The sequence below is a fragment of the Pagrus major genome, chromosome 16 (genome assembly GCF_040436345.1).
Source record: "Pagrus major chromosome 16, Pma_NU_1.0".
In the NCBI taxonomy this organism is placed as follows: domain Eukaryota; kingdom Metazoa; phylum Chordata; class Actinopteri; order Spariformes; family Sparidae; genus Pagrus; species Pagrus major.
In genome coordinates this window covers 14,725,441-14,746,120 of record NC_133230.1, presented here as the reverse complement: position 1 = coordinate 14,746,120, position 20,680 = coordinate 14,725,441, and the positions used below count along the sequence as shown (strand labels likewise).

At 40.4% G+C, this 20,680-nt stretch overlaps 3 protein-coding genes and 2 non-coding genes across 5 annotated transcripts; 4 read left to right on the top strand and 1 right to left on the bottom strand.

The window, feature by feature from the left end:
* The first annotated feature begins 1,272 nt into the window (after positions 1–1,272).
* On the top strand, positions 1,273–8,505 carry ppt2b (palmitoyl-protein thioesterase 2b). The gene is made up of 8 exons (XM_073482742.1): positions 1,273–1,727; positions 2,914–3,067; positions 3,622–3,717; positions 4,130–4,237; positions 4,449–4,532; positions 4,794–4,878; positions 5,111–5,165; positions 5,311–8,505. Exons 1-8 carry the CDS (start codon positions 1,533–1,535, stop codon positions 5,452–5,454), a joined length of 921 nt encoding a protein of 306 aa, XP_073338843.1. The 5' UTR covers positions 1,273–1,532; the 3' UTR covers positions 5,455–8,505.
* Positions 8,506–9,286: 781 nt separating this feature from the next.
* On the top strand, positions 9,287–12,373 carry rps5 (ribosomal protein S5). Its single transcript, XM_073483377.1, has 6 exons — positions 9,287–9,397; positions 10,301–10,404; positions 10,660–10,869; positions 11,401–11,529; positions 11,975–12,073; positions 12,261–12,373. Coding segments are annotated over exons 1-6 (612 nt in total). The 5' UTR covers positions 9,287–9,396; the 3' UTR covers positions 12,330–12,373.
* On the top strand, positions 10,457–10,589 carry LOC141011309 (small nucleolar RNA SNORA3/SNORA45 family). The gene has a single exon (XR_012180280.1). It is a non-coding gene; the product is annotated as a small nucleolar RNA SNORA3/SNORA45 family (small nucleolar RNA).
* LOC141011308 (small nucleolar RNA SNORA3/SNORA45 family) lies at positions 11,761–11,893 on the top strand. The gene has a single exon (XR_012180279.1). It is a non-coding gene; the product is annotated as a small nucleolar RNA SNORA3/SNORA45 family (small nucleolar RNA).
* Positions 12,374–12,640: 267 nt separating the features above from the next.
* Positions 12,641–18,747, bottom strand: ddah2 (DDAH family member 2, ADMA-independent). The gene is made up of 5 exons (XM_073484085.1): positions 18,188–18,747; positions 17,329–17,517; positions 15,248–15,367; positions 14,750–14,893; positions 12,641–13,841 (listed from the first exon to the last, which is right to left on the bottom strand). The coding sequence occupies exons 1-5, from the start codon at positions 18,485–18,487 to the stop codon at positions 13,722–13,724; spliced, it is 873 nt and encodes a 290-aa protein (XP_073340186.1). The 5' UTR covers positions 18,488–18,747; the 3' UTR covers positions 12,641–13,721.
* Between the last annotated feature and the right edge of the window lie 1,933 nt (positions 18,748–20,680).

Sequence of the window (20,680 nt, the reverse complement as noted above, 5' to 3'; positions counted from 1 at the left end):
AACAGCTACGAGATCCAGGAGGAGGAATCCCAGGAAAAGCAAACAGGCGCTCAGAAGGGGAACAAATGTAAATTATTCTCTATACATGGTGATGGATTGTAGTTAAAGCAGCATCATGTAAGAATCATTTTGATGGTATAGTGTCTTGAAATCAGGTGAATGGTGTCTCCATCACTTGTGTCTGTCACTGTGTAACTTCAGTGAGAGGGTAGGATCACAGCGTTACATACATGTTTTCTTCAACATACACGTTTTCAACACATAACATTGTTATGATGTGATGAGTTTTATCCTAAAAAAGACATTAATTGTGATTTGATTGATTTGGACAACTGCAGCCTTAGCTTCAGATAAATTATATATTTTTGCAGGAAATGAGGACTAGAGTATGTCCCTCCATCACCTTGATTGTTTTAAAGTTTAAATTGTCAACCTATCCTGTAATTTATCTGATAGGAATGCTTGGTTAATCATTTATTCTTATTATAAGTCTGTGTCGTAGGTTTTTGTAACCCAGCTCTGCTCAGGAAACTCAGGAAACTTAATAAAACCATTAGCGAAAGAGTGTAAACGGCTTTTACTAATGAGAGGCTGGAGTAAAGATGAGCATAAAGTATAAGATAAATTGATGGGTGGGTGGCGTGACATTATTGGCTTATTACAAGCTTATGTAAGCGCTCATAACTTTGAGTGACAGAGGAAGAAGTCATGATCAGTTTTGATATAAAAATACAAAGACGCTGATTTTTTTTGTACATTTTTTGGCATATATTGTTATAAAGGTGCACGATGTGCCGGTCAATGTAATCTGAAATTGTTAAAAGGGCATTTTTCATTTCAGCTCGACTTTAAACAAAGAATTTATAATGAACTAAACTTTAGTTAATAGTCTAAATATTTCACTATTAACAATCAAATGCTTTGTAAAGCATTCATTAAGCCATTGTTTATTGTTTAGGATGCAGCTGATGTTTATAAACCTCTACAGAAGCATAGGGAAATAACTATTAACTAAAGTTTAATTAACTGTTAATGTAACATTTATTAAAGGTGGTTATTGTAAAGTGTCAAAATAAAAAGAAACGCCCGGATGATAACATAAATTAAAGCTTTATTAGCTCATTAGTACACAGTGTACTCATCATAAACAATGACTATTGTAGAAATCAGGGCTTTTTCTGTGTCCGCGCCGCTGATTGGACGAGCCTAACCCGGAAATGACGTCAACCGCGTCTACCTCGCTTTTAATTTAAAACCGGAACAAACAGAAGAAAGCAAAGCAGAAAGGCAGCAGCTGTTATTAAACAGTAAACACACCGGGAGGCTGCTGAAACTGCAGCATTTCAGGGACACTGACGGGCGGACTTCAGCCTCTCCCTCACCGCTGCCTGGAAAAACAAAAAGGGAGCTAAAGATGTTAGCACAACATTAGCCAAACATCAAGATTTTTTTTATTTTATTTTTTTTAAAAGTTGTGTATTTTGTTTTGCACAGCTGTGAGGGGTTTTATATTTGAATTGTTCAGAGTTGTGATGAAGGGCTCTCATTCTGCTGCGTCAACCCCGAGGAGGAGGTGGAGGTGGTGCAGCGGGGCGGCCGGGCTGCTGTATCCGCTGCTCGGTGCGTGTCTCTGGGCTGCGGTGGTCGGGTACAAGCCGGTGATCATAGTGCACGGTCTGTTCGACAGCTCAGGGGATTTTAAAAACTTACAGCGGTTCATTAACGAGGTGAGTGGAGGTGGTGAAGATGGGCTGCTCCAGTGTTGTTGTGTTGATATTTTGTGTGCACATTTTTTATTACACAGGGTTTGACCTAATACAGTGTGTACTGCAGGCCTTACAGCTTGTGTAACCACATGTTATCAGCACAACACAGACCTGCACTGTGGTGAATGTACTATCAGCTTTTATCATCATGATAATGGAGTCAGACTGTCTTTTAATGCACATTTAATGAGTTTTTTCTGTAGCAATTACACAGGAAAGTGAGTGGTGAGAACAATGCAATTAAATGTGTTGTTGTAGAGTTGGTAATGTGTTATTTTGTCTTCATATAATCTGAAGTTTGCACTGAAATGATCTTCAATGTTCTTCATGGAAATTACCAAACTGTCTCGAGCCAATCTGCTCTTTTTGTTACCTTAAAGGGGCACTATGTAGTTTTGGAGAAGAAATTCAAACTCAGAATTGTAATATTTACATTATTATACAATAATAACACAAATATTTATTTCATCAAGCTGTTCTCAGAGGACAGTAAGGTCCCCAGAACACTGTTTGAAGCTAGAAAGGTGGCAGAGTCCGCCAAATATAAACAAAGTAAAAGGTCAGTTTGTTTATTTAGTTTGTTTGGTCTTTCTCTTCTGATTTCTTCCCCCAAACTACGTAGTGCACCTTTTAAATCGATGAGGATTAGATCACGTGGAGGAGGTTTTATTCAAGTGACCATTACTTGTGATGATAATGAAGAGTTTTAAATGCACAGGTTAAATCCGGCCTTTCCAGTTTTTCCTCCAAACCCCCTCACACATGATTTGTAAGAGGTCAGACTGTGTTGTGGTTGAAGGAGGTTTTCTGCGGTAAACCAAGATTTAAGTTCCTCTTTTTTCAGTCTCTGCCGCGTGTTAGAAAGCCGAAACCAGCCTGAAGACATTACTGGAATTAAAAAAAAGCAAATCGAAAGCGGAAATCCTCGCCGCTTCCTCCACGCTTCAGTTAGTCTGTGCTCCGGTCTTCTTACCAAACAGCCTAATGAATCATCAATATTTCAAGCACATCCTGATCAGTTAGTGGCTGAACATCCCTGTGGACCTGATGACACGAGATTTGTTTGCCTTGCTTTTAATGCAGAAGTTTGCCTGTTGTTTCTTGTAGCTGTTTAACACTCGAAACCATCTTCTTCTCCCTCCTTCAGTCTCATCCTGGAACAAATGTGACGGTCATCGACCTGTTCGACAGGAGTGCCAGCCTGCAGCCCATGTGGAAGCAGGTGGAAGGATTCAAGGCAGCTATTTACCCGATAATGCAAAACGCAGCAGACGGCGTCCACTTTATCTGCTACTCTCAAGGTATGTGAGAAAACCGAGACATAAATGTGGTGTTTGTTTAAGATTGTAAAACAGTCTCGGTATGTGTTTTTAGTTACAAGTCACTGTTGCTTAAAGTGACCTCAGCGCTCTGTAGATTTTAAATATTTCACGCTGACTCAGTTTGTTGTTTTTTTCGCTGGATAGATTTCTTTATGACTGGTGGGATTTCTGCTTCAGTCATGAGTGGAAACTCCCGTCCAGGGAAACTGATAAATATTCCAGTTAGTAAAAACCAGGGGAAGAAACTCACGTGCTGATGGGAACGGCTTATGTAAATAACTCATGGGGAAGTTTTAGCACAGAACATTAGTATTCCTGCAAGAAACTTTCAAATTTAAAAGTCTTTTCTTTTAATTTTACATGTTTTTAAAGATAAATCTTGATGCTATGACGAAAATCAAACTGAAAATGTATTTTAAGGAACATGAATGTGAAAAATAATGGTGTGAAGTCTTTATAGTGTGTGAAATAAATGTAATTAGAGCTGAAACTAGTTGATAAGGACTGATGATAACAGTTCTGTTTTATCCCAGGTGGGCTGGTTTGCAGAGGAATCCTCTCCACTCTGTCTGACCACAACGTCCAGTCTTTCATCTCCCTGTCTTCGCCTCAGGCCGGCCAATATGGAGGTGGGTTCAACTTCACAAGCTAATATCATGATTATGATTAAATCACCTAGAATCAATATTTTGCTGCAGCTAAAGAGCCAGATATTTCCCTCAGGAGTTGGTGGAGAACAAAACTAGAGCTAAAAGAGAGCGAATGTTGGACTTGTGTTAATCAGGTGGCCAGAAACACAACTCCAAATGAAAGATTAATTTGCTCTGTAGCTGCTGGATGTGTAAAACAACTGTTTGCTAACAAGTTCACCGTATCAACTTTCAGAAGGTGATGAAATGTCAATGTTGTGTTCCCAAATAGTTGCCGTTGCCCCCTAGTGGCCATAAAGCTCAGTTATTGCAGGTGTAACATGTTACAGTTTTTTCTGGAAGCTGTCGGGTTTGATCTTCATCCTGCTCTTTGTCTGTCACTTCCTCTCAGACACAGACTACCTGAGGTACCTCTTCCCTCAGTTTGTCAAGTCCAACCTCTACCACCTCTGCTACACGTCAATCGGTCAGAGGATTTCCATCTGCAACTACTGGAATGGTGAGACTCCGAGAATAACTTTCTCATACAGTTGTCAAACAGGAGGTGTGAGTTTGTGGAGTCGTAAAATGAGTTTGTCAAACCTGAAGATGAGATATTCAGGGTTTTCTTTAAATTACAACAGGTAGTAAAATAAAAGGTGTGTATCTCTTCATGAATGAGTGGTTTGACATGTTGTTTTCATGTCCTCCTCCTCTTCCTTCTCCTCCAGACCCTCACCACAGAGACCTGTATGTGAACAGCAGTGATTATTTGGCTCTGCTCAACAGCGAGAGATCCAATCCCAATTCAACAGGTCAGCACATTATAAATGAGTTTAACTATCGGTTACATGTTTATCTTTATGATGCAACAGAAGTAAAGTCAGAGTGTTAAATGATAGAAAAGTTATATTTTTACTATTACTGTTGTATTGTATCTATTTCAGTATAACACCACCACTAACTATGACATTTACACATTTCAACTAAAACTGAACTTTGTAAAGCCAGAATTTATGACTGTTGTAACCATAAACTGAGTGTTTATTGACTTGTGTTTTATGTCTTGATCTCAGAGTGGAAGAAGAACTTCCTGAAAATCAAAAAGTTGGTGTTGATCGGAGGACCAGACGACGGCGTCATCACTCCCTGGCAGTCGAGGTCAGTCAGTATTCTCTGTTGACTGTTATACATCTTTCAAAGCTGGAAATATGTCCCATATCACTAACTTCAGTGGCTTCTAATGTGGCGTCTGTAAAGTCTGCTTGTTCCAGCGTAAAAAAACACTTTCTACGCTCAGTTCACACGTTACATGGCTGTTTGATCAGAAGACTCTCATGTGATGCTCACACAGTATATCCTCCTCTCTCTTTCTCTCTCTCGTGGTTTCTAGTCAGTTTGGATTTTACGATGACAACGAGACCGTTGTTGAGATGCAGCACCAAGATGTGAGTGAAGATCACACAACAGACACACAAACACAACACTGTTTTAGTTTCTTACAGTGATCAAGTATTTTGGATTATTTTCACTTATAGTCACATATTAATTGTGTCATCTTACTTGTCTCTCCTCCTTTTTTTCCTGTCTCAGTTGTATTTGAGGGACGTTTTCGGCCTGAAGACGCTGGCGGCTCGTGGAGATCTGATCATCTGTTCTGTTCCCGGCGTCGAACACGTGTTTTGGCACTCGAACGAGACGGTTTTCCACGTGTGCATGGAGAAGTGGCTGGTGTAGAAAAAAAACTCTTTGCACCACACACACACACACACAGATACACACCCTGCAGTTTTATAAGCTCTGAGCTTCCACCAAGTCTGAAAGTCTGCCTCTACAACCACTGTAAAGTATCCTTGCAAACACTTGTGAGCTTACTCTTCAGGATCTAATCTCATTTTTTAGGTTAAAGTTCCTAACAAATAACTTTTTCCTTTGTGTTTCTGTAGATACATTTTGTTCTTTATATTCATTGTAGTAACTACTAGGTTACCTTAAAGGGAATACTTTGATATTTAGGTTAGATGAGAAGATTAGCCGGTTAGCTTAACTTAGCATAAAAGCAGGGGGAAACAGCTAGCTTGGCTCTGTCCAAAGGTAACAAAATCCGTCTACCAGCACCTCTAAAGTTCAGTAACTGACCAACTAAAGCTTGTTTGTCCAAATTGTGCAAAAACTGAAGTGTAACAACAACATTTTGTGGTTTTTATAGGAGGTTATATGAGTATTTCGTGTTCAGAGCAGTTACTTCCTGGAATCTTGTCGTCACTGTGAGGTTGCCAGGCAACCAGTGGAGACTCCAGGAAGCTACTGCTCCAAACTAAGAAATAAAACACCATAAAACTGCAAATTATCGTCTTTACAATCCAAGTTTTGTGTTACGTTGTGAGCTTTAGTGGCTCTGGTAGGCAACTTCCAAGCACGCTGTTTCCAGTCTTTGTGCTAAGCTAAACTAAGCTAAGCTAACTGTTTATATTCATCTTACAGACGTATCAATCCTCTTATAAGAAAGTGAATTGCATGTTCCTTTAATGATTTCTTTTAGACCATGTTGTTGTTGCTGTCGGACAAATCCAGCACATTAAAAAATAAGTACAAGACAAAAAGTGTCAGAAGCAACAAATTCAAAGGCTTCCATAAACTTGTTAACGGTTGAACTGATGTTATGTTAATATAGTCTGCAACGGTAATGCAAATTTAGACATTAAAGGAGCACTCCAACAATTTAAGAGGCTGAGAGGCTGAAATATCCTGACTTTTACTCTCAAGTTTAGCCCACAACATGCTGCAATTTCTATTAAAAACAAAAAAAACAATGTCTTTTGTTAAACCCTTTCTCCCTGGTACTTATCCGTATCTTTCAAATTCCTCAACCTTAGCTTGTAACACAGGCTTTTTAACCCCACTGACACCTGGTATTAAAATGTGATCTTAATCCGGACACGTTATCAAGATAAAGAGAAAAGCATGTTAATGCAAAGTGCAAATGCGTCGTGAACAGAATGCGATCAGATCTGCCTGACCACATCTGGAAGTAGTCTCGCTTGCATTGTGTTCGGATCTTAAGTAGGTGTAAACGCGATAGGTTATTGTTCAAATATTAGGAGAGAGTATGTGAGAAAGCTGAAAGAAACATGGCTCTAGACCCTGATTAAACGTATATGATATACAATATATCGTAAGAAATAACTGATCCGCTTTAACAAAGCATATATTTTATCCTGTTACAGAGTAGCCTACATGACAGTTCTGCTACATACCAGGTGAACCTGACAGAAGATTTTTATATGAAGAAAAGAATAATCTAATGTTTAACATATGCCGAATTTACAAGAGGGGTCAAATAATTAAGAATTTGTTGCAGACATTGTTTTGTCAAATTTATAAAGTTTTCCCTAACTCAACAACCCATAAAACTCAGATTTTTTTTTAAGGGAATCTGGGGCTGTTTTGCAGCCGCTTCACATTTCTCACGGAGGACAGAGATCAGATCTCACTGAGGATTACGAGAATGCATTAAAAATACCAGGCGTACGCACAAAGGCAAGATCAGATGTTTTTTTTTACTCGGAGAACTTCTCCAGATACAGAAGCCTTTTTATTACCAGGTGTAAATGGGGTGTTTGTTAAAAAGTATCTGTTCCAAGCTGTTTTTCACAGCCTGACCAGCTCATGACTGCTCTTCTTGTCTAAATATTGTTGGAATGCTCCTTTTTTAATTTCTCTAAAAAAATTTAGTTTATCACTTTAATATACCAATCCCACACACACACACAGTATTTATCCATGTGTTTGTCTGTGTGTGTTTAGACACACATACCTCAGAACACCATACAACGCAACAGTGCCTGAGTGACGTTCGGTCATCTTGTCTACATGTACAGAATCACTGCCCTGCTCATCTTACAGTGCAGTAATTTATATCTTTGTATTTCTCCATATTTTTAACCCTGGAGGACTCGTGTTGTTCTGTTTTGTGTTTTAGTGTGCACATCTGTTTGTGGATATCATGTTTATTGTACTTGTCATGCAGTGCTTTTGAAGCTTTATTAGATTAAGCCTTAAACCTTCCCCTCATGCCTCAGTGTTTCATGTCCCATACCGAAGTGCTATGGTACACTGCCTTTAGTGACGGTGCTAAAATGAATGGAGATGGGTGGAGACTGATGTAGAGAAGCCAGAGAGTGGCAGTGCTATATTAGTGTTTACTTTTCCACCAGACTATAGTACAGTGCGTGGCAGTCTTTACCTCCCATTACATTTAGATATCTCAGGCGTTTTAGCAACCTTCCTGTTCCTCTGTCTCTGTCGCAGAAGGGATTTCGAACTGTTTGCATTTTGTTGAATGTTTATGGTTGCATGTTGTACTTACGTGTTTCTCAAAAGAAGACAAATGGAAATATCTACTGTACGATAAAACAAGAAGTGAATTACTATTTTAATGCGTAAAGTACGCGTTGCACAACCAGAGAAAGAGAAGGGAAACGATGAAGATTGGATGATTGTAAATGTTTTAGAGTTTTAAATTTCCAGTGTTATTTTAATATTGTCGCATCCTTTGTTTTAATGTTTGCTTGTGCAAATTCATTGACCTGACTGCTTAAGATAGGGATTTTATTAAGGGATGTCCTCTGTGTCGAGTTTTCTCCCTGTGGATACGGACAGTTTTTTAAAACTTAAAACAGAAACTACTTTTTGACACTGGTCCTACAATTTCTACAGTATTTGGTCTGCCAATGGAAATGTGTCAAATGTTGTCTATTCCTCAATAAATAACAGTTTTGAGCATCATTTTTTGTCTTAATTTGTTACAACATAATCAAGGAAACACAAGACACCTCATTAAAGTAAACAAACTAGCACATTAAAGTTGATTTTTAAGCATCCTAACCGGAACTGACCACTCATTAGCAGCCGATTAATAGGTCAGGTAAGTCACTTATCACAAAAATGAATCTGAACATGGTTATAAGTGGCCAAAAAAAGTAAACGACAAAAATGCAGAAGAAACAGTACATTATAGTTTTATTTAATTCAGATTTTTTGTTTAGTTTTGTATGCTGCATATTTAAATGCTAACTACTTAATCCTCTTATGGCCCTATTTTTTATTCTTAATAAATATAGCCTACTCTATATGAGATTTAAAAGAGTCTTTATTGTTCTTATTGAGACTTATACAGTAAGTATGTTGTGTTTTTGCTCTGTTTGGATTGTTTATATTTGTTATTGATAAACATATTGTTCTGGGAAGTTTACTGTTTAAAATATACTGTTATTTGCTGTTAGTTTTTCAAAATTGTATTTTTCATCTATAAAATATCAATACACACTGTATCTCTGACTTAATTTAGGAGATAGCAAAAGTCAAAAATGTTAAATACGGCAGTTGTTATTTCGAGATAATAACTCGAGATCTCGAGAAAACAAATGAAATTAACTCGTTATCACGGGAAAACGGAGGAAATAAAATGTATGAATGCATGGCCCTTTAGGGCTTCCGTAATATAAATAAAGTTTGATTGATTGATCAGCATTTTATTTCCATCACACTTTAAAACTACATTTCCATGCATGCATTGCGCACCGGAAGTATCCGGCCAGCTCACCGGATATCTGCACGCGGCGCCTCGGAAAGGCCCTTTTCCGTCTCAGAGAAGTGTGGTACAGAACGGCAGACACAAGTGAGTGAAAAATTCACCTTTTACTTGCTTCATATGCGTTTAAACGTATACTTCTCGGATTATTAGCAGCCGCACTGACTCCCGTCACCCCAGAAAACAGATCACAACATCTCAGTTTTGCCGTAATGTCGGTTTATTTGCACTAAGTGTTGCCCTGCGAGCACAACGGCGCTGAGCGTTAGCATGTGGCTAGCGAGCTAGCACATGTGGAAGCGGCATGTTGATGAGCCGACGGGATAGATCTCATATTCACCACTCAGATTTACACAATGTTACGATTGTATACTTATAATTGTCACGATTTTCACAACAGAAAATGTCACTTGTGGTTTTAGGTGTACAAGGCGGCAGATTTTAGACGTTCACTAGCTTGTCAGTTGACAAGTTAGCTAACGATGCGTTAAGTTTAGAGACGCAGGCTTCAACTCGGGCCCTGCTGTGGAAGTGTGGCTCTGTTTAAACCCCTGATCTGACCTTACATTTAAGTATATTAATGTTACATGTGCCATGTACAGATATGTAAGTGTATATCTGTATCTTGGTGTGTGTATATATAATGTCGGGTAGATTAGTCTGAAAATGGTTAGCGCTGTGTAAAGTATGCTAGCTATCAACCTCGGTCAGTGTGTTTGACCGGATTAATGCGATTTATCACATTGTCCGATGTGGTTAAATGACAGCACGATCATGTCGAAAGTTGTAATGAATTGATTAAATATGTGGCAGTGCCAGGTGGTGATAAATAACCGATCCAGTTTGCTCCACGGGGTAGATGTGATCAGTACCAACTACACAACTGCAGTTTGCATTCTTACATTAGCATGAGATCACAAATGCAGATGAAATTTGAATTGCTTTGTTTGGCTCGAATTAACCACCTGCTTTTTTCTTCTTCATCCTCAGTGACTGAGTGGGAGACTGCCCCAGCTGTGGCCGAGACCCCAGAGATCAAGCTCTTCGGCAAGTGGAGCACGGATGATGTCCAGATCAACGACATCTCCCTGCAGGTCAGGACCGAGATCTCATCTGCTGTGTTTAATAAAGTATTCATCGATGTAAAGCGAGGCTAGAGTCACGCCTTGACACTGATCTGTTGACCTGGTGTGCTAGAGTGCTCGCAGAGGAAATGGTCTCTGTCTATTCATTGGCTGTAGTCGTTGTGACCCAGTCAACCACCAACTTAGACACACTACCTTTTCATACAAGCTGTACCCCAACAATGTATAAACCAGGATGCTTAAATCGCCTCATGTACTCCACAGGATTACATTGCCGTGAAAGAGAAGTACGCCAAGTACCTGCCACACTCTGGAGGACGTTATGCCGCCAAGCGTTTCCGTAAGGCCCAGTGCCCCATCGTGGAGCGTCTGACCAACTCCATGATGATGCACGGCCGCAACAACGGCAAGAAGCTGATGACCGTGCGCATCGTCAAGCACGCCTTCGAGATCATCCACCTGCTGACTGGAGAGGTACGCACCACTAAAGTTCACAACAATTGTCAATCTTGTTTGGTGTGAATTTAAATACTAGACTACAATCAATACTGATATCGAAAGACAGGAATTAGGCCATAAACTACAGCAAAGGTTGAACTGAACGGTTTTACTTTGTTGCCTTTTTTTAGGCCGCAAGATTTTTGTCAAAGGAGCAGATCGATTTTGATCCAGTTCAAAGCCCCACAGATCAATAGTTGTCCTGCTCTAAAGATACTTCACAGCACTCAGATAACGCTTCTTCTGATGAAACTTGAAAAGAAAAATAAGCTGTAATAATAAGTCAAAAACAGACTACAGATATTGCACGATGAATTTTTTTTTCGTTTTAATCGGTGTACATTACAGAAGTAACCGCTGTAAACTGCGCTTTACCTAAAATATTGAGCAGATTACCAGCACCTTGTGTCAGATCTCAGCAGTGCCATGAATGTCTCTTAATGTTAGTTCACCACTTCTTGTTTGTTGATTGAAATCTTACTATTTCTTTGTAAATTTTGTTCCCAGAATCCCCTCCAGGTCTTGGTGAACGCCATCATCAACAGCGGACCCCGTGAGGACTCCACCCGTATCGGTCGTGCCGGTACCGTCAGGAGGCAGGCTGTGGATGTGTCGCCCCTCCGTAGAGTCAACCAGGTGACCACACATTCATTTACATTAAAATTTGTCGTTTTCCTTTCTTTGATCTAATACAGACAGTATTTTATTCTTCCAGTGGGAAATTACTGTGTAGGAGTTAGACTGTTACTTGAATAAGTCATTGTCTGTAAGGTTTTTTCACAATTACATATTCCTTTAATCCACCTCTTTGACTAAAACCTGCTATATTCTCATTCGCTGTGATGATTGTTTGTATTTGCTGTATTAAGCGAGGCTAGAGTCACGCCTGGATACAACCCGTTGTCCCGGTGTGCTAGAGTGCTCGCAGAGGAAAAAATCTTTGCTTATTCATTGGCTGTAGCCTGTTGTGGCCCAGTCAATCACCAACTCAGATACATTACACACAGTCCAGTGTTTATACCACTTAAGTGAATGTGTCAGCCCGTCTCACCCTCTCCTGTCCGTCTCTCCTGTCTTGTAGGCCATCTGGCTGCTGTGCACAGGAGCAAGAGAAGCTGCTTTCAGGAACATCAAGACCATCGCTGAGTGCCTGGCTGATGAGCTGATCAATGCAGCTAAGGTAAGTTTATCCACTGACCGTATGTAATGTAAAATAAGCAGCACTGTTAGAATTCCTATTACTGAACCCTCCTGATGCTTTTATGTGCTGACCTTTCAGAGTGAGGAAGTCTATTATGTGGTCCTTGTTTGTATTTTGTTCTGAAATGTATGGTGACGTGTTTAAAACTGAATTCTTGTCCCTACAGGGTTCATCTAACTCCTACGCCATCAAGAAGAAAGACGAGTTGGAGAGAGTTGCCAAGTCCAACCGTTAAACATGTTTGCTTTCTAACAAAACAAATAAATTTGAAGAAATTCCTGTCGATGTCACAAGTGCTTTCTTTAACATACTTTTAACATACGTTGCTCTTAGGGAGGGCAATGAGGAGAGACTTCAGAAATAAGGTCCGGTGGATCACACAGATTTAGGCAGGTAACAAACTCGTTAATGGGCCAGAGTCGGTCATGAGAATGTTTCAGGTGAAGATGCACTCGGCATTGAAACATTAGTCCTGATAAATTACACACAATCAAGACAACTACTGTCTTAGGTTGTTTTATTGGCATCACTACACGTCTACAAATTCATACATAAATCTAAAACAATTATTTTAAAAAAACAACAAAAACTCACCATTTCTATTCTTAGCAGCTACATGTCATTGTGAGTGTTGGTAAAACTAAAACTTGAGGAGAATTAAAATGGGTACCAAACTTTATGTATTATGCACATAAGAGCTTCACACTGTGGTGCATCTGCAGACATGCATTTAGGTACCACATGACAAGTCTTACACTGATTTCAGTCTCGTTAAAGGCCTTTGGAAGGTATCACATTTTTATCTGGGTTATTCTGATACCAGTATGGAAAATGTCTGTTGCCTAAAATGCTGGAATTTGTATCGCAGATTACAAAAGTCCATGCATCTATCTGATACAACAATTTATGAAGGACCCTGCTACTTCCCAGCGTTGTCCTGTATGCAACTAAGTAGCTAATATCTCTAAAAAGCAAGTGGTTCGTGTAACTTCAACAGGATTAATAGTACACAGCTGTTAAAAAATAACATTTTCGTATCGGCCCATAAACAAAGTTCAGGATTCATATTTGGTATCTGGAGGGACAAAATGCTGATGGAACATCTAGTCTCAAATGAACAACTCCTAAATATTTTAAAATATGTTCCTCTTGCCTGATGTCAGCAGTAATGTTAGGTATAAAGGGCAAGAGTCAATAATGGGTTTAAATTAAACATTGCATATTGGTTGATTCATTCATTTGTGATTAAAAAGTCCCAAAAACCTGGTGAAACCCTGGTACCAACGTCGTCTGTCAGATTATGTAAATGATTTGTCATCTCTGTGATGTAGAAACTGGAAACTGAAGCTTTGGCTGAATTAAGTGGTTTCATGAATAGTTACATTAAAGCTGAGTGCTGCACTTTTGGTTCAGCAGGGGGCACAGCAGTGCCATGAACCAGCTACAGAGTCACTTTACAGATGTTACAGTCAGATCATATTCTCACACAGATGCTGTGTGTCAGTGTTTTTCCCCTTTAAATAAATAGACGAGAATGTTAATCTGTGGAAATCTGTGATGTGGCCCAGTTGGACTCCTCACTTTACCCCCACTTTGCTGTGTTTCCTACTGATGGTAAGAATTGTTTTCAGAAATATGTGTGTTTTCTGTTGATGAGGAGGCAGAGCGAGGACAGGGACGCTCCCAGTTTGGAGGCCTCGCTGCAGGCTGTAGGCAGGAGGGTGTAGTCCTGCAGCTTCTGGAAGGCCTGCAGAGAGGACGGAGAAAACAGACACACTCATTATCACACTGTCCTGGATTCACTCAAAGGAAGAAGTTACTGGCCAATAAAAGAAAGAACATGAGGAAAACCTGCTTCACTGGCTGGAATTCACAGCCGCAGAATGACTTTAATAACTCACATGTGTCAGTTTTGTGAAATGACTTTAAGGCTTTACAGACTGCTCATGTAGACTAAATATCCTGGACTTTCTTTAACATTAAAATGTATAATAAATAGAGTTAATCAACTAGAGAAGTGGTGGAAAGTAACTACATTCATTTACTCAAGTACTGTAAGTACATATTTGAGGTACTTTACATGGACGGCTGATGGCTGGGTTAGGGTTAGGGTTTTTTTTACTAACAGCTGAGACAAAGGGTTTGATGAGTTGACTAGTTTATAGTAGTAGTCAACGTTTCAGTTGCATAAGAACCTTATGAGACTCTAATGATTGGTCCAGGTATTTGTCAAATCCTCAGATTTTGTGAAGAAAACCTCCAAGGTGTCCATAATCAGGAATTAATGGACTCCGCGGAGCCTCCACGTACTTCATTAATTCTTGAAAATGGACACCTTCTCAGGCATTATCCCTCACTTATGTCATCCGAATGATCTTGGATTGGACCTCAAATCTTGCCTGTGTTACAAAATGGTGGAAAGCAGGCTGAAAGGCATGCTACCTGTCAGGGGGGTTTAATAAAAAGTTTGGAACTGTATGATCCAGTGTTTCTGGAGTCCAACCTCTAAGTCAGGACCTGTCTCCTGTGATTCACTCAACTTTGGGCTAGAGCTCAATATTACATTTTCATAATCCTTTAATTGAATAAAGATGAGGCTCGTTTTTAATAACTGAAAGAGAAGAAAAAAAACCCTAACTCCTCAGCTTTACTCACAGAGGCGCTGTCAGGACATTCCTCTGCAGGTCGGTGGAGCAGGAAGTCCCGGCTGGAAGGACCTTTGATGTAGACGCAGTTCGCTGCTGATTCCTCTGGAACAGTGAGCACCTCATAGTGGTGATCAGTCAGCTGTTCCATCATCTGGAAAACAAAGACACACTTAATGTCACTGTGCACCATCCTGCACTGCTACATACACACATACACATTACATCAGTCCACTCCCAACATTACATAGACTCAGAGGCAACATCAGTCCCGTTATTAATATGACCTCAGCAGTCGGGAAATCTGATGTGAGCAGTTCATGTTAGGACAAAGAGAGGGGAAACACTGACACATGCACACAGAGTGTACAAATGTGTGTATGGATGACAGATAATAAGATCATATTGACTGGGGACCGTCAATACATGATTTTATAATACTTTGAGGAGAAAACTGTAAAATTTGATTTAATGTAGTGTAATTTATATTTATCAACGTTGACTGTACCCGGAGGGTCTTCTTGGCCCCGTCACTGCTGCTGAAGATGATCGTGTCCGGGCCTCCCATGGAGCAGACGTTCTTCAGTCGGGCTCCACCACAGACGGGGACGGTGGACACAGCAAAGTCCTGAACAGATGGAGGTTGAAAGGTTTAATTAACACACTGTCCCTTCAAACGAGACACATCCCCTTATCTAGATTTGTGTCTGTCACCTGAGGGGCCTTTTTTTTTTCTTCTTTTTTTTAACAGCAGACATACTCCCAGTAGGAGAAGCTCAAGTGTTAATAATACCCTTAACAACAACTCTGTTTTAGTTTAAGTGTCGAACTTTTACCACCAACAGCTCGACACAAAGCAGCCTGCTGAGTGATTTCAGACTTCCTTGTGAAGGATCAGAGGCAGTCATGCAGTTGCCACCTCTTAGTCTGAACAGTCTTTTATTTGGGCTTAATGAAGCTGCGGTAATTCATGACTTGACCTTTATTACGTAGCTTTGAAAAAGACAAGCCCTAGACTAGAAACTTCTCTATCTCTGGTATGACAGACGTTTCTCTCTGACCAAAGCTGGTGAGTGATTTTCCCCTTAAAGTTCAGTTCAGTTTACAGATCACGCAAAAATGAAAATTCAGTCATTACTCACCCTCGTGCTGATGGAAAGTTTCCTAGTCAGCAAAACATTTCTGGAGCGTCACAGCAAAGCAGCATTGAAGCCTTCTCCTAAATAACTAAAGTAGATGGGGACTTGTTGAGTGTCAAAACATAACACTAAAATAAATAAAAACAAGTCCTCATCTACTTCAGTTCTAACACTGGTTTGCTGTGAGGCTTCAGAAATGTTTTGAGGACTACGAAATGTCCCCTGACTTTACATCGACATGGGGCTGAGTAGACAAAATTTTCATTTCTGGGTGAACTTATCCTTTAACTATATAACAGGAGACCGAATAACGTTTTCCTTTATGATGACTGTCCGTAAAACCTACAGTTTAACTAATTTAACGAGCAGCCAGACCAATATGAAACTATTTTACAGATACCGGCGTTTCCATCTCGTCACGAATACGTTTAATGTAAAAACAGAACAAATGTAAACAGTGGGGAAGATTTTTTTAATTACTATTTTATCCTATCCATGGCTTTATTAAACGCAGCTGAGGAGTGACAGGAAACGGGGTTAGAGACGCTCCTCTCGGCAACATGCACATCTGTATCAGATTTCAAAGCTATCCATCCTTTGTTGTTGAGATATTTCACTCTGAACAAAAGTCCTGGACTAGCTGACCAACAATGCCATCCACGGCTAAAAATACAAAGATCTAAAACAAACTGAAGTTGCACTTTAAAGGCATCTCTCTCTTAGCTGCAAAATATAAAAGGAACGTAAGCAACATGGCCACTTTGTGCTATTTTTACGATGACGATACTTGGCTATAAATATGTAATAGGCACTTGGGACATATTGTATTGAAAAAAACGCATTTGAAATGCTGGTGTAAACATTCAGAGGATGTCTGAGCTGGTCTTCCTCTTTCACCCCGTTCTGACCACACGAACCCTCCCACCCACACTAATACATACCAGACACAAACACACACACACACACACACACAAAGCAACAACGCACACATTCAGCACAAGTGGATGCAAAGTGTGTGTGTTAAGAAAAGCAGAAGTGCGTAAAAAATGCACTTAAGAGAAGTGAGGGAATCAATACTAATGGGTGGGTCGTGTCGGGCCAGAGGGGGCCTGCTGTGTGGTCTCCATTATTTGGCCAAAGCAGAGACCTCATTTATCAATGTTTACTGACTATAATTCCCCAGAATGCAATACAGCAAGTGGCCACCTGCTCACTTTGGCAGCTGGGTTTGTTTTCTGACAAGCACTTTGGCTCTCAGACTATCTTTGTTGCACTGGGTTACAATTCAAGCTGGTCATTTTATGGTTTATTGGTAAGCTTTTGTCTGTTTTTTAAAGAGCCAGAAGTTCATACCATCACCCATAAAGCAATATATTAAACTTCCAGTGATTGGAGATCAAGACACGAGATAAGATAAGAGATATCTATATCTGCTCTTCACGCCTTTTACCCTGAAGGTGTCTGCCAGCACCTCCGCCCCCCTGCGGTTGGTGTGGGATGAGATGCCGACAAAGAACTCCCTCCCTGTGAAGAGGACATCGCTGCCCTCCAGCGTGGCCCCTGCGGAGTCGCCCTCCTCAGCCCCCATCTCCACCACGGTCAGGTTGAGCTCTGACATCACCCTCCTCACTGCCTCCGCCTGGAGAGATGACGAGTGAGGAAGTAGAGAAAGAAACACATTCATGCTTATTTCAAATCAGCCATACATGTGGTTAACGTATGCATGTTTCTCTGGATGAACATGGCATGTACCTTTACTTACTTATATTACTACCTGAACAACATTTTAGATTTAATTAGTTATATTCCCAAAAAAAATTCCGTTCATAGTGTATAGTATTATTATTACAGTAACAAAGTTATATATCTTTATATCCAAATATAACTATATCTCTATGTAGTGTGTTTATATATCTAACACATCTATCTATCTATGTCTGGTCGTTGATATGGTGAGGTTCACTGAGAATATTATTCAAAAGTCCTACTCTCAAAACACATTTTCTTTCTGAGTTTGGTCGTCTTTTGTATTAAAAAGTTTGATTTCTGCAGTCTACTCTGAGTTCCCCAAAAGGCGACTAAACACCAACATGTAACGACAAGGATCTGTGAAAAAAAACTAAAAGGCAACTAAATGCCATTTTAGATAAGTGAAGTATCTGCTGCAAGCTGATTTAATACCATACTGATATGAGCTGAAACACATGGCTGCTACTAACTGCCCTTTATCTCACAAAGCAAGATTAAGTGCAGAGGATTAGGCTGCAGAAACGACTAAACTAAAGCCATTGTCTTCTCCCCTGTGTTACCTCACTGCGTCTTTGCTGTTTGAAGGGCCTGGTGATGAGCGCCGTGTCTCCCTGGATGACTGCCACATCCTCTATTCTCCAGCTCTCCGGCAGCTCGGGGTCCGGGGGGATCTCGATCAGCTGCAGGCCCACCTTCTGCCTCAGGGCTCCCGTCAGGCAACCGAACTGACGCTGAGCTTTGGCCAGGTCCACTGAGACCTCCCCGTTCTCACGACCGTCTCCCACCACTTTCCCAAAGGTCTCTGGGATGCCACGCACCACGGCGTGGGTGAATTTGCCATACGGGCACATGTTTGCCATGATTACGGTAAAGACTGTACGTCTATAAAAAGTGGTAGCAAGTATTGGTGTTCTGCCAAGATGACAATAGGTTTGCTCTGCTGGAAGACAAGCAAGAGGTAATTAAAAGATGTGTATGTTGAACTCTAGAGGAAGCTAATGGGATGGATCAAGAGGTCCAGGAGGAAAGTGGAGAGCATCATCATCCCTGTCTGTCCGTCTCTGCTTTCATTCCAGTACTCCACCGGCTACTCCTCCATCTGCAGACGCCAAGATGTAGAAGATCCTAAGACAGAAGGAGATGGACATATTAACAAGCGTTCTGGTTCTGAGGTCCACTCTGGGTTTGAGAGGTAAGTGTCTCCCACATTATTCTGAAGACCAAGAAGTGTATTTATGTGAATTTTTGAGAAAACAATCCATCACCACATGAAACATTTTCAAGGCCAGCTGAAATAACACACAGAGATAGCACCGTGGAAAGTAGACAAAAGGAGGCATTGTTCAAGGTTAGATTATAAAGAAACATTATTCAAAAGCCCGGCAATATGCTAGCGAGGCCTTTCCATGTTTGGGGCAGTGGGTTAGATTGGGGACAATTGCCCTTTTATCATCGTCCCCGTAACTCACAGCAGTCGCCCACTGTGAGGCTGCAGAAAGGGACTTCCACACAGGATGTCTCCTGAAATCTGCTTCATAACTTATGCAACAAGTGCTGGGCTTTGATATCTATTTTTATTTCTAAGGCAGGACATATTTTAGCATTTTTCAGAATACTTACCTGCAAGTTAAGGCTCAAAAACAGTATGAAAGAGTATTTCTTCTGTCTGCGGTTCCCACTCATGAGACAACAACATTTCTCCTGATATGATTTTCAATATTCAGTAGATCCTATTTTGTTTTCCAGGCATCCAGCTACATAATGAATGAGACAGGACCATGTTAAATGTCCAGCTGCAGGAGTGCACCGCCCAACTGTTCACTGCTCCTTCCCCAAATACTTCTGGTGATGGTCCACATCTTCTGACGGGGGGGAAACTACCACCAACACCCACAGAAGTTGAACAAACGACAAATTAACACGTAGACTAATGTCTGCTTACCTTTTTTTTTTTCAAAGTGTCGCAGCTTCCCCGCTCGTCCGCGTTTCCCTGTGTTTGATTTAGTGTCTCGAACCGACCCAGTTCCCGTTATCCACTCGCTCCCTTTTTCCCCCCTCTTGTCTTTCTCCGCTCGTCAAGATGGCGACTGTGAATATATGCACACCTCCGGTTGCGCTTCAGAATAAGACGGCTACTAAAAACCTGTACGTTTATCTTTGCTGTTTCACAGGATTGATCAACTACAACACGTCATACTTTATTCAATTAAACAGCTAATGTGTTTAAACTCGAACACAGGTGTGGTCGAGCGAAAACAACGCGGCTATAACAACGTTGTTAAAACGAAGGGATCGTTATGCTCTTATTTTTTAGAGCCTAAATCTCTACGCTTCCGGTCTTCTTCATGTATTAATGGCGGGTTTGACGACGCTCTCCCGCCCCCCCATCCCCCACCCGTCCCGTCCGGACTCGATCCACGTTGGTTTGATTTACTCAGGGTTTGTTATTGGCTTTCAATAATGACGCATGTAGCTACACCTTACAGTGATCAATAACCAAGGTCTACAAAAACACTAGTCTTTTGTTTTTTGCTTTTAAAAATATTTCATGTTTAAGTTTATAGTAGAATATTAAAAAAACTGTGTAGTTTCCAGGGAAGAATTCAAACTTAAACTGTAATATTCACAATATTAATGAGGTAATAGTACAACTCAGAAATATTCATCTTTTCTATAACTGAATAAACAAGCTGTTCTCAGAGGAAAATAAGGTCCTCAGGACACTGTTTGAAGCTAGAAAGGTGGCAGGGTCCGCCACATATAAACAAAGTAAAACTATGAATTTATGTTGCCCCTTTAAGACGAAGGCAGTTTGTTAATTTAATTCAGTTTAAATCAGTCAATGAAAATCACTCTCTTCTATTAAAACGTTGTCCCCAAAACTACATAGTGCCCCTTTAATCAACTTTTTAGACATTAAGATACCATCTTCCTCTTTAAAAGGTGCAATACGTCCGAATTTTGGTTTAAAACGTTCAAAAATTAACTAACATTATCAACAGAATGTAAAGAAACAACAGTTTTGACCTAATGTCAGAGACGTCTATGTATTG

Coding starts and splice junctions, on each gene's coding strand:
- ppt2b (XM_073482742.1), top strand. CDS start 1,533: ATGAAGGGCTCTCATTCTGCTGCGTCAACCCCGAGGAGGAGGTGGAGG. Junction 3,068..3,621: donor CTTTATCTGCTACTCTCAAG/GTATGTGAGAAA, acceptor GTTTTATCCCAG/GTGGGCTGGTTTGCAGAGGA. Junction 4,879..5,110: donor ATCACTCCCTGGCAGTCGAG/GTCAGTCAGTAT, acceptor CGTGGTTTCTAG/TCAGTTTGGATTTTACGATG.
- rps5 (XM_073483377.1), top strand. Junction 10,870..11,400: donor TCCACCTGCTGACTGGAGAG/GTACGCACCACT, acceptor TTTTGTTCCCAG/AATCCCCTCCAGGTCTTGGT. Junction 11,530..11,974: donor CCCTCCGTAGAGTCAACCAG/GTGACCACACAT, acceptor CCTGTCTTGTAG/GCCATCTGGCTGCTGTGCAC.
- ddah2 (XM_073484085.1), bottom strand. CDS start 18,487: ATGGCAAACATGTGCCCGTATGGCAAATTCACCCACGCCGTGGTGCGT. Junction 17,518..18,187: donor AACAGCAAAGACGCAGTGAG/GTAACACAGGGG, acceptor TCATCTCTCCAG/GCGGAGGCAGTGAGGAGGGT. Junction 15,368..17,328: donor TGCTGGCAGACACCTTCAGG/GTAAAAGGCGTG, acceptor CCATCTGTTCAG/GACTTTGCTGTGTCCACCGT.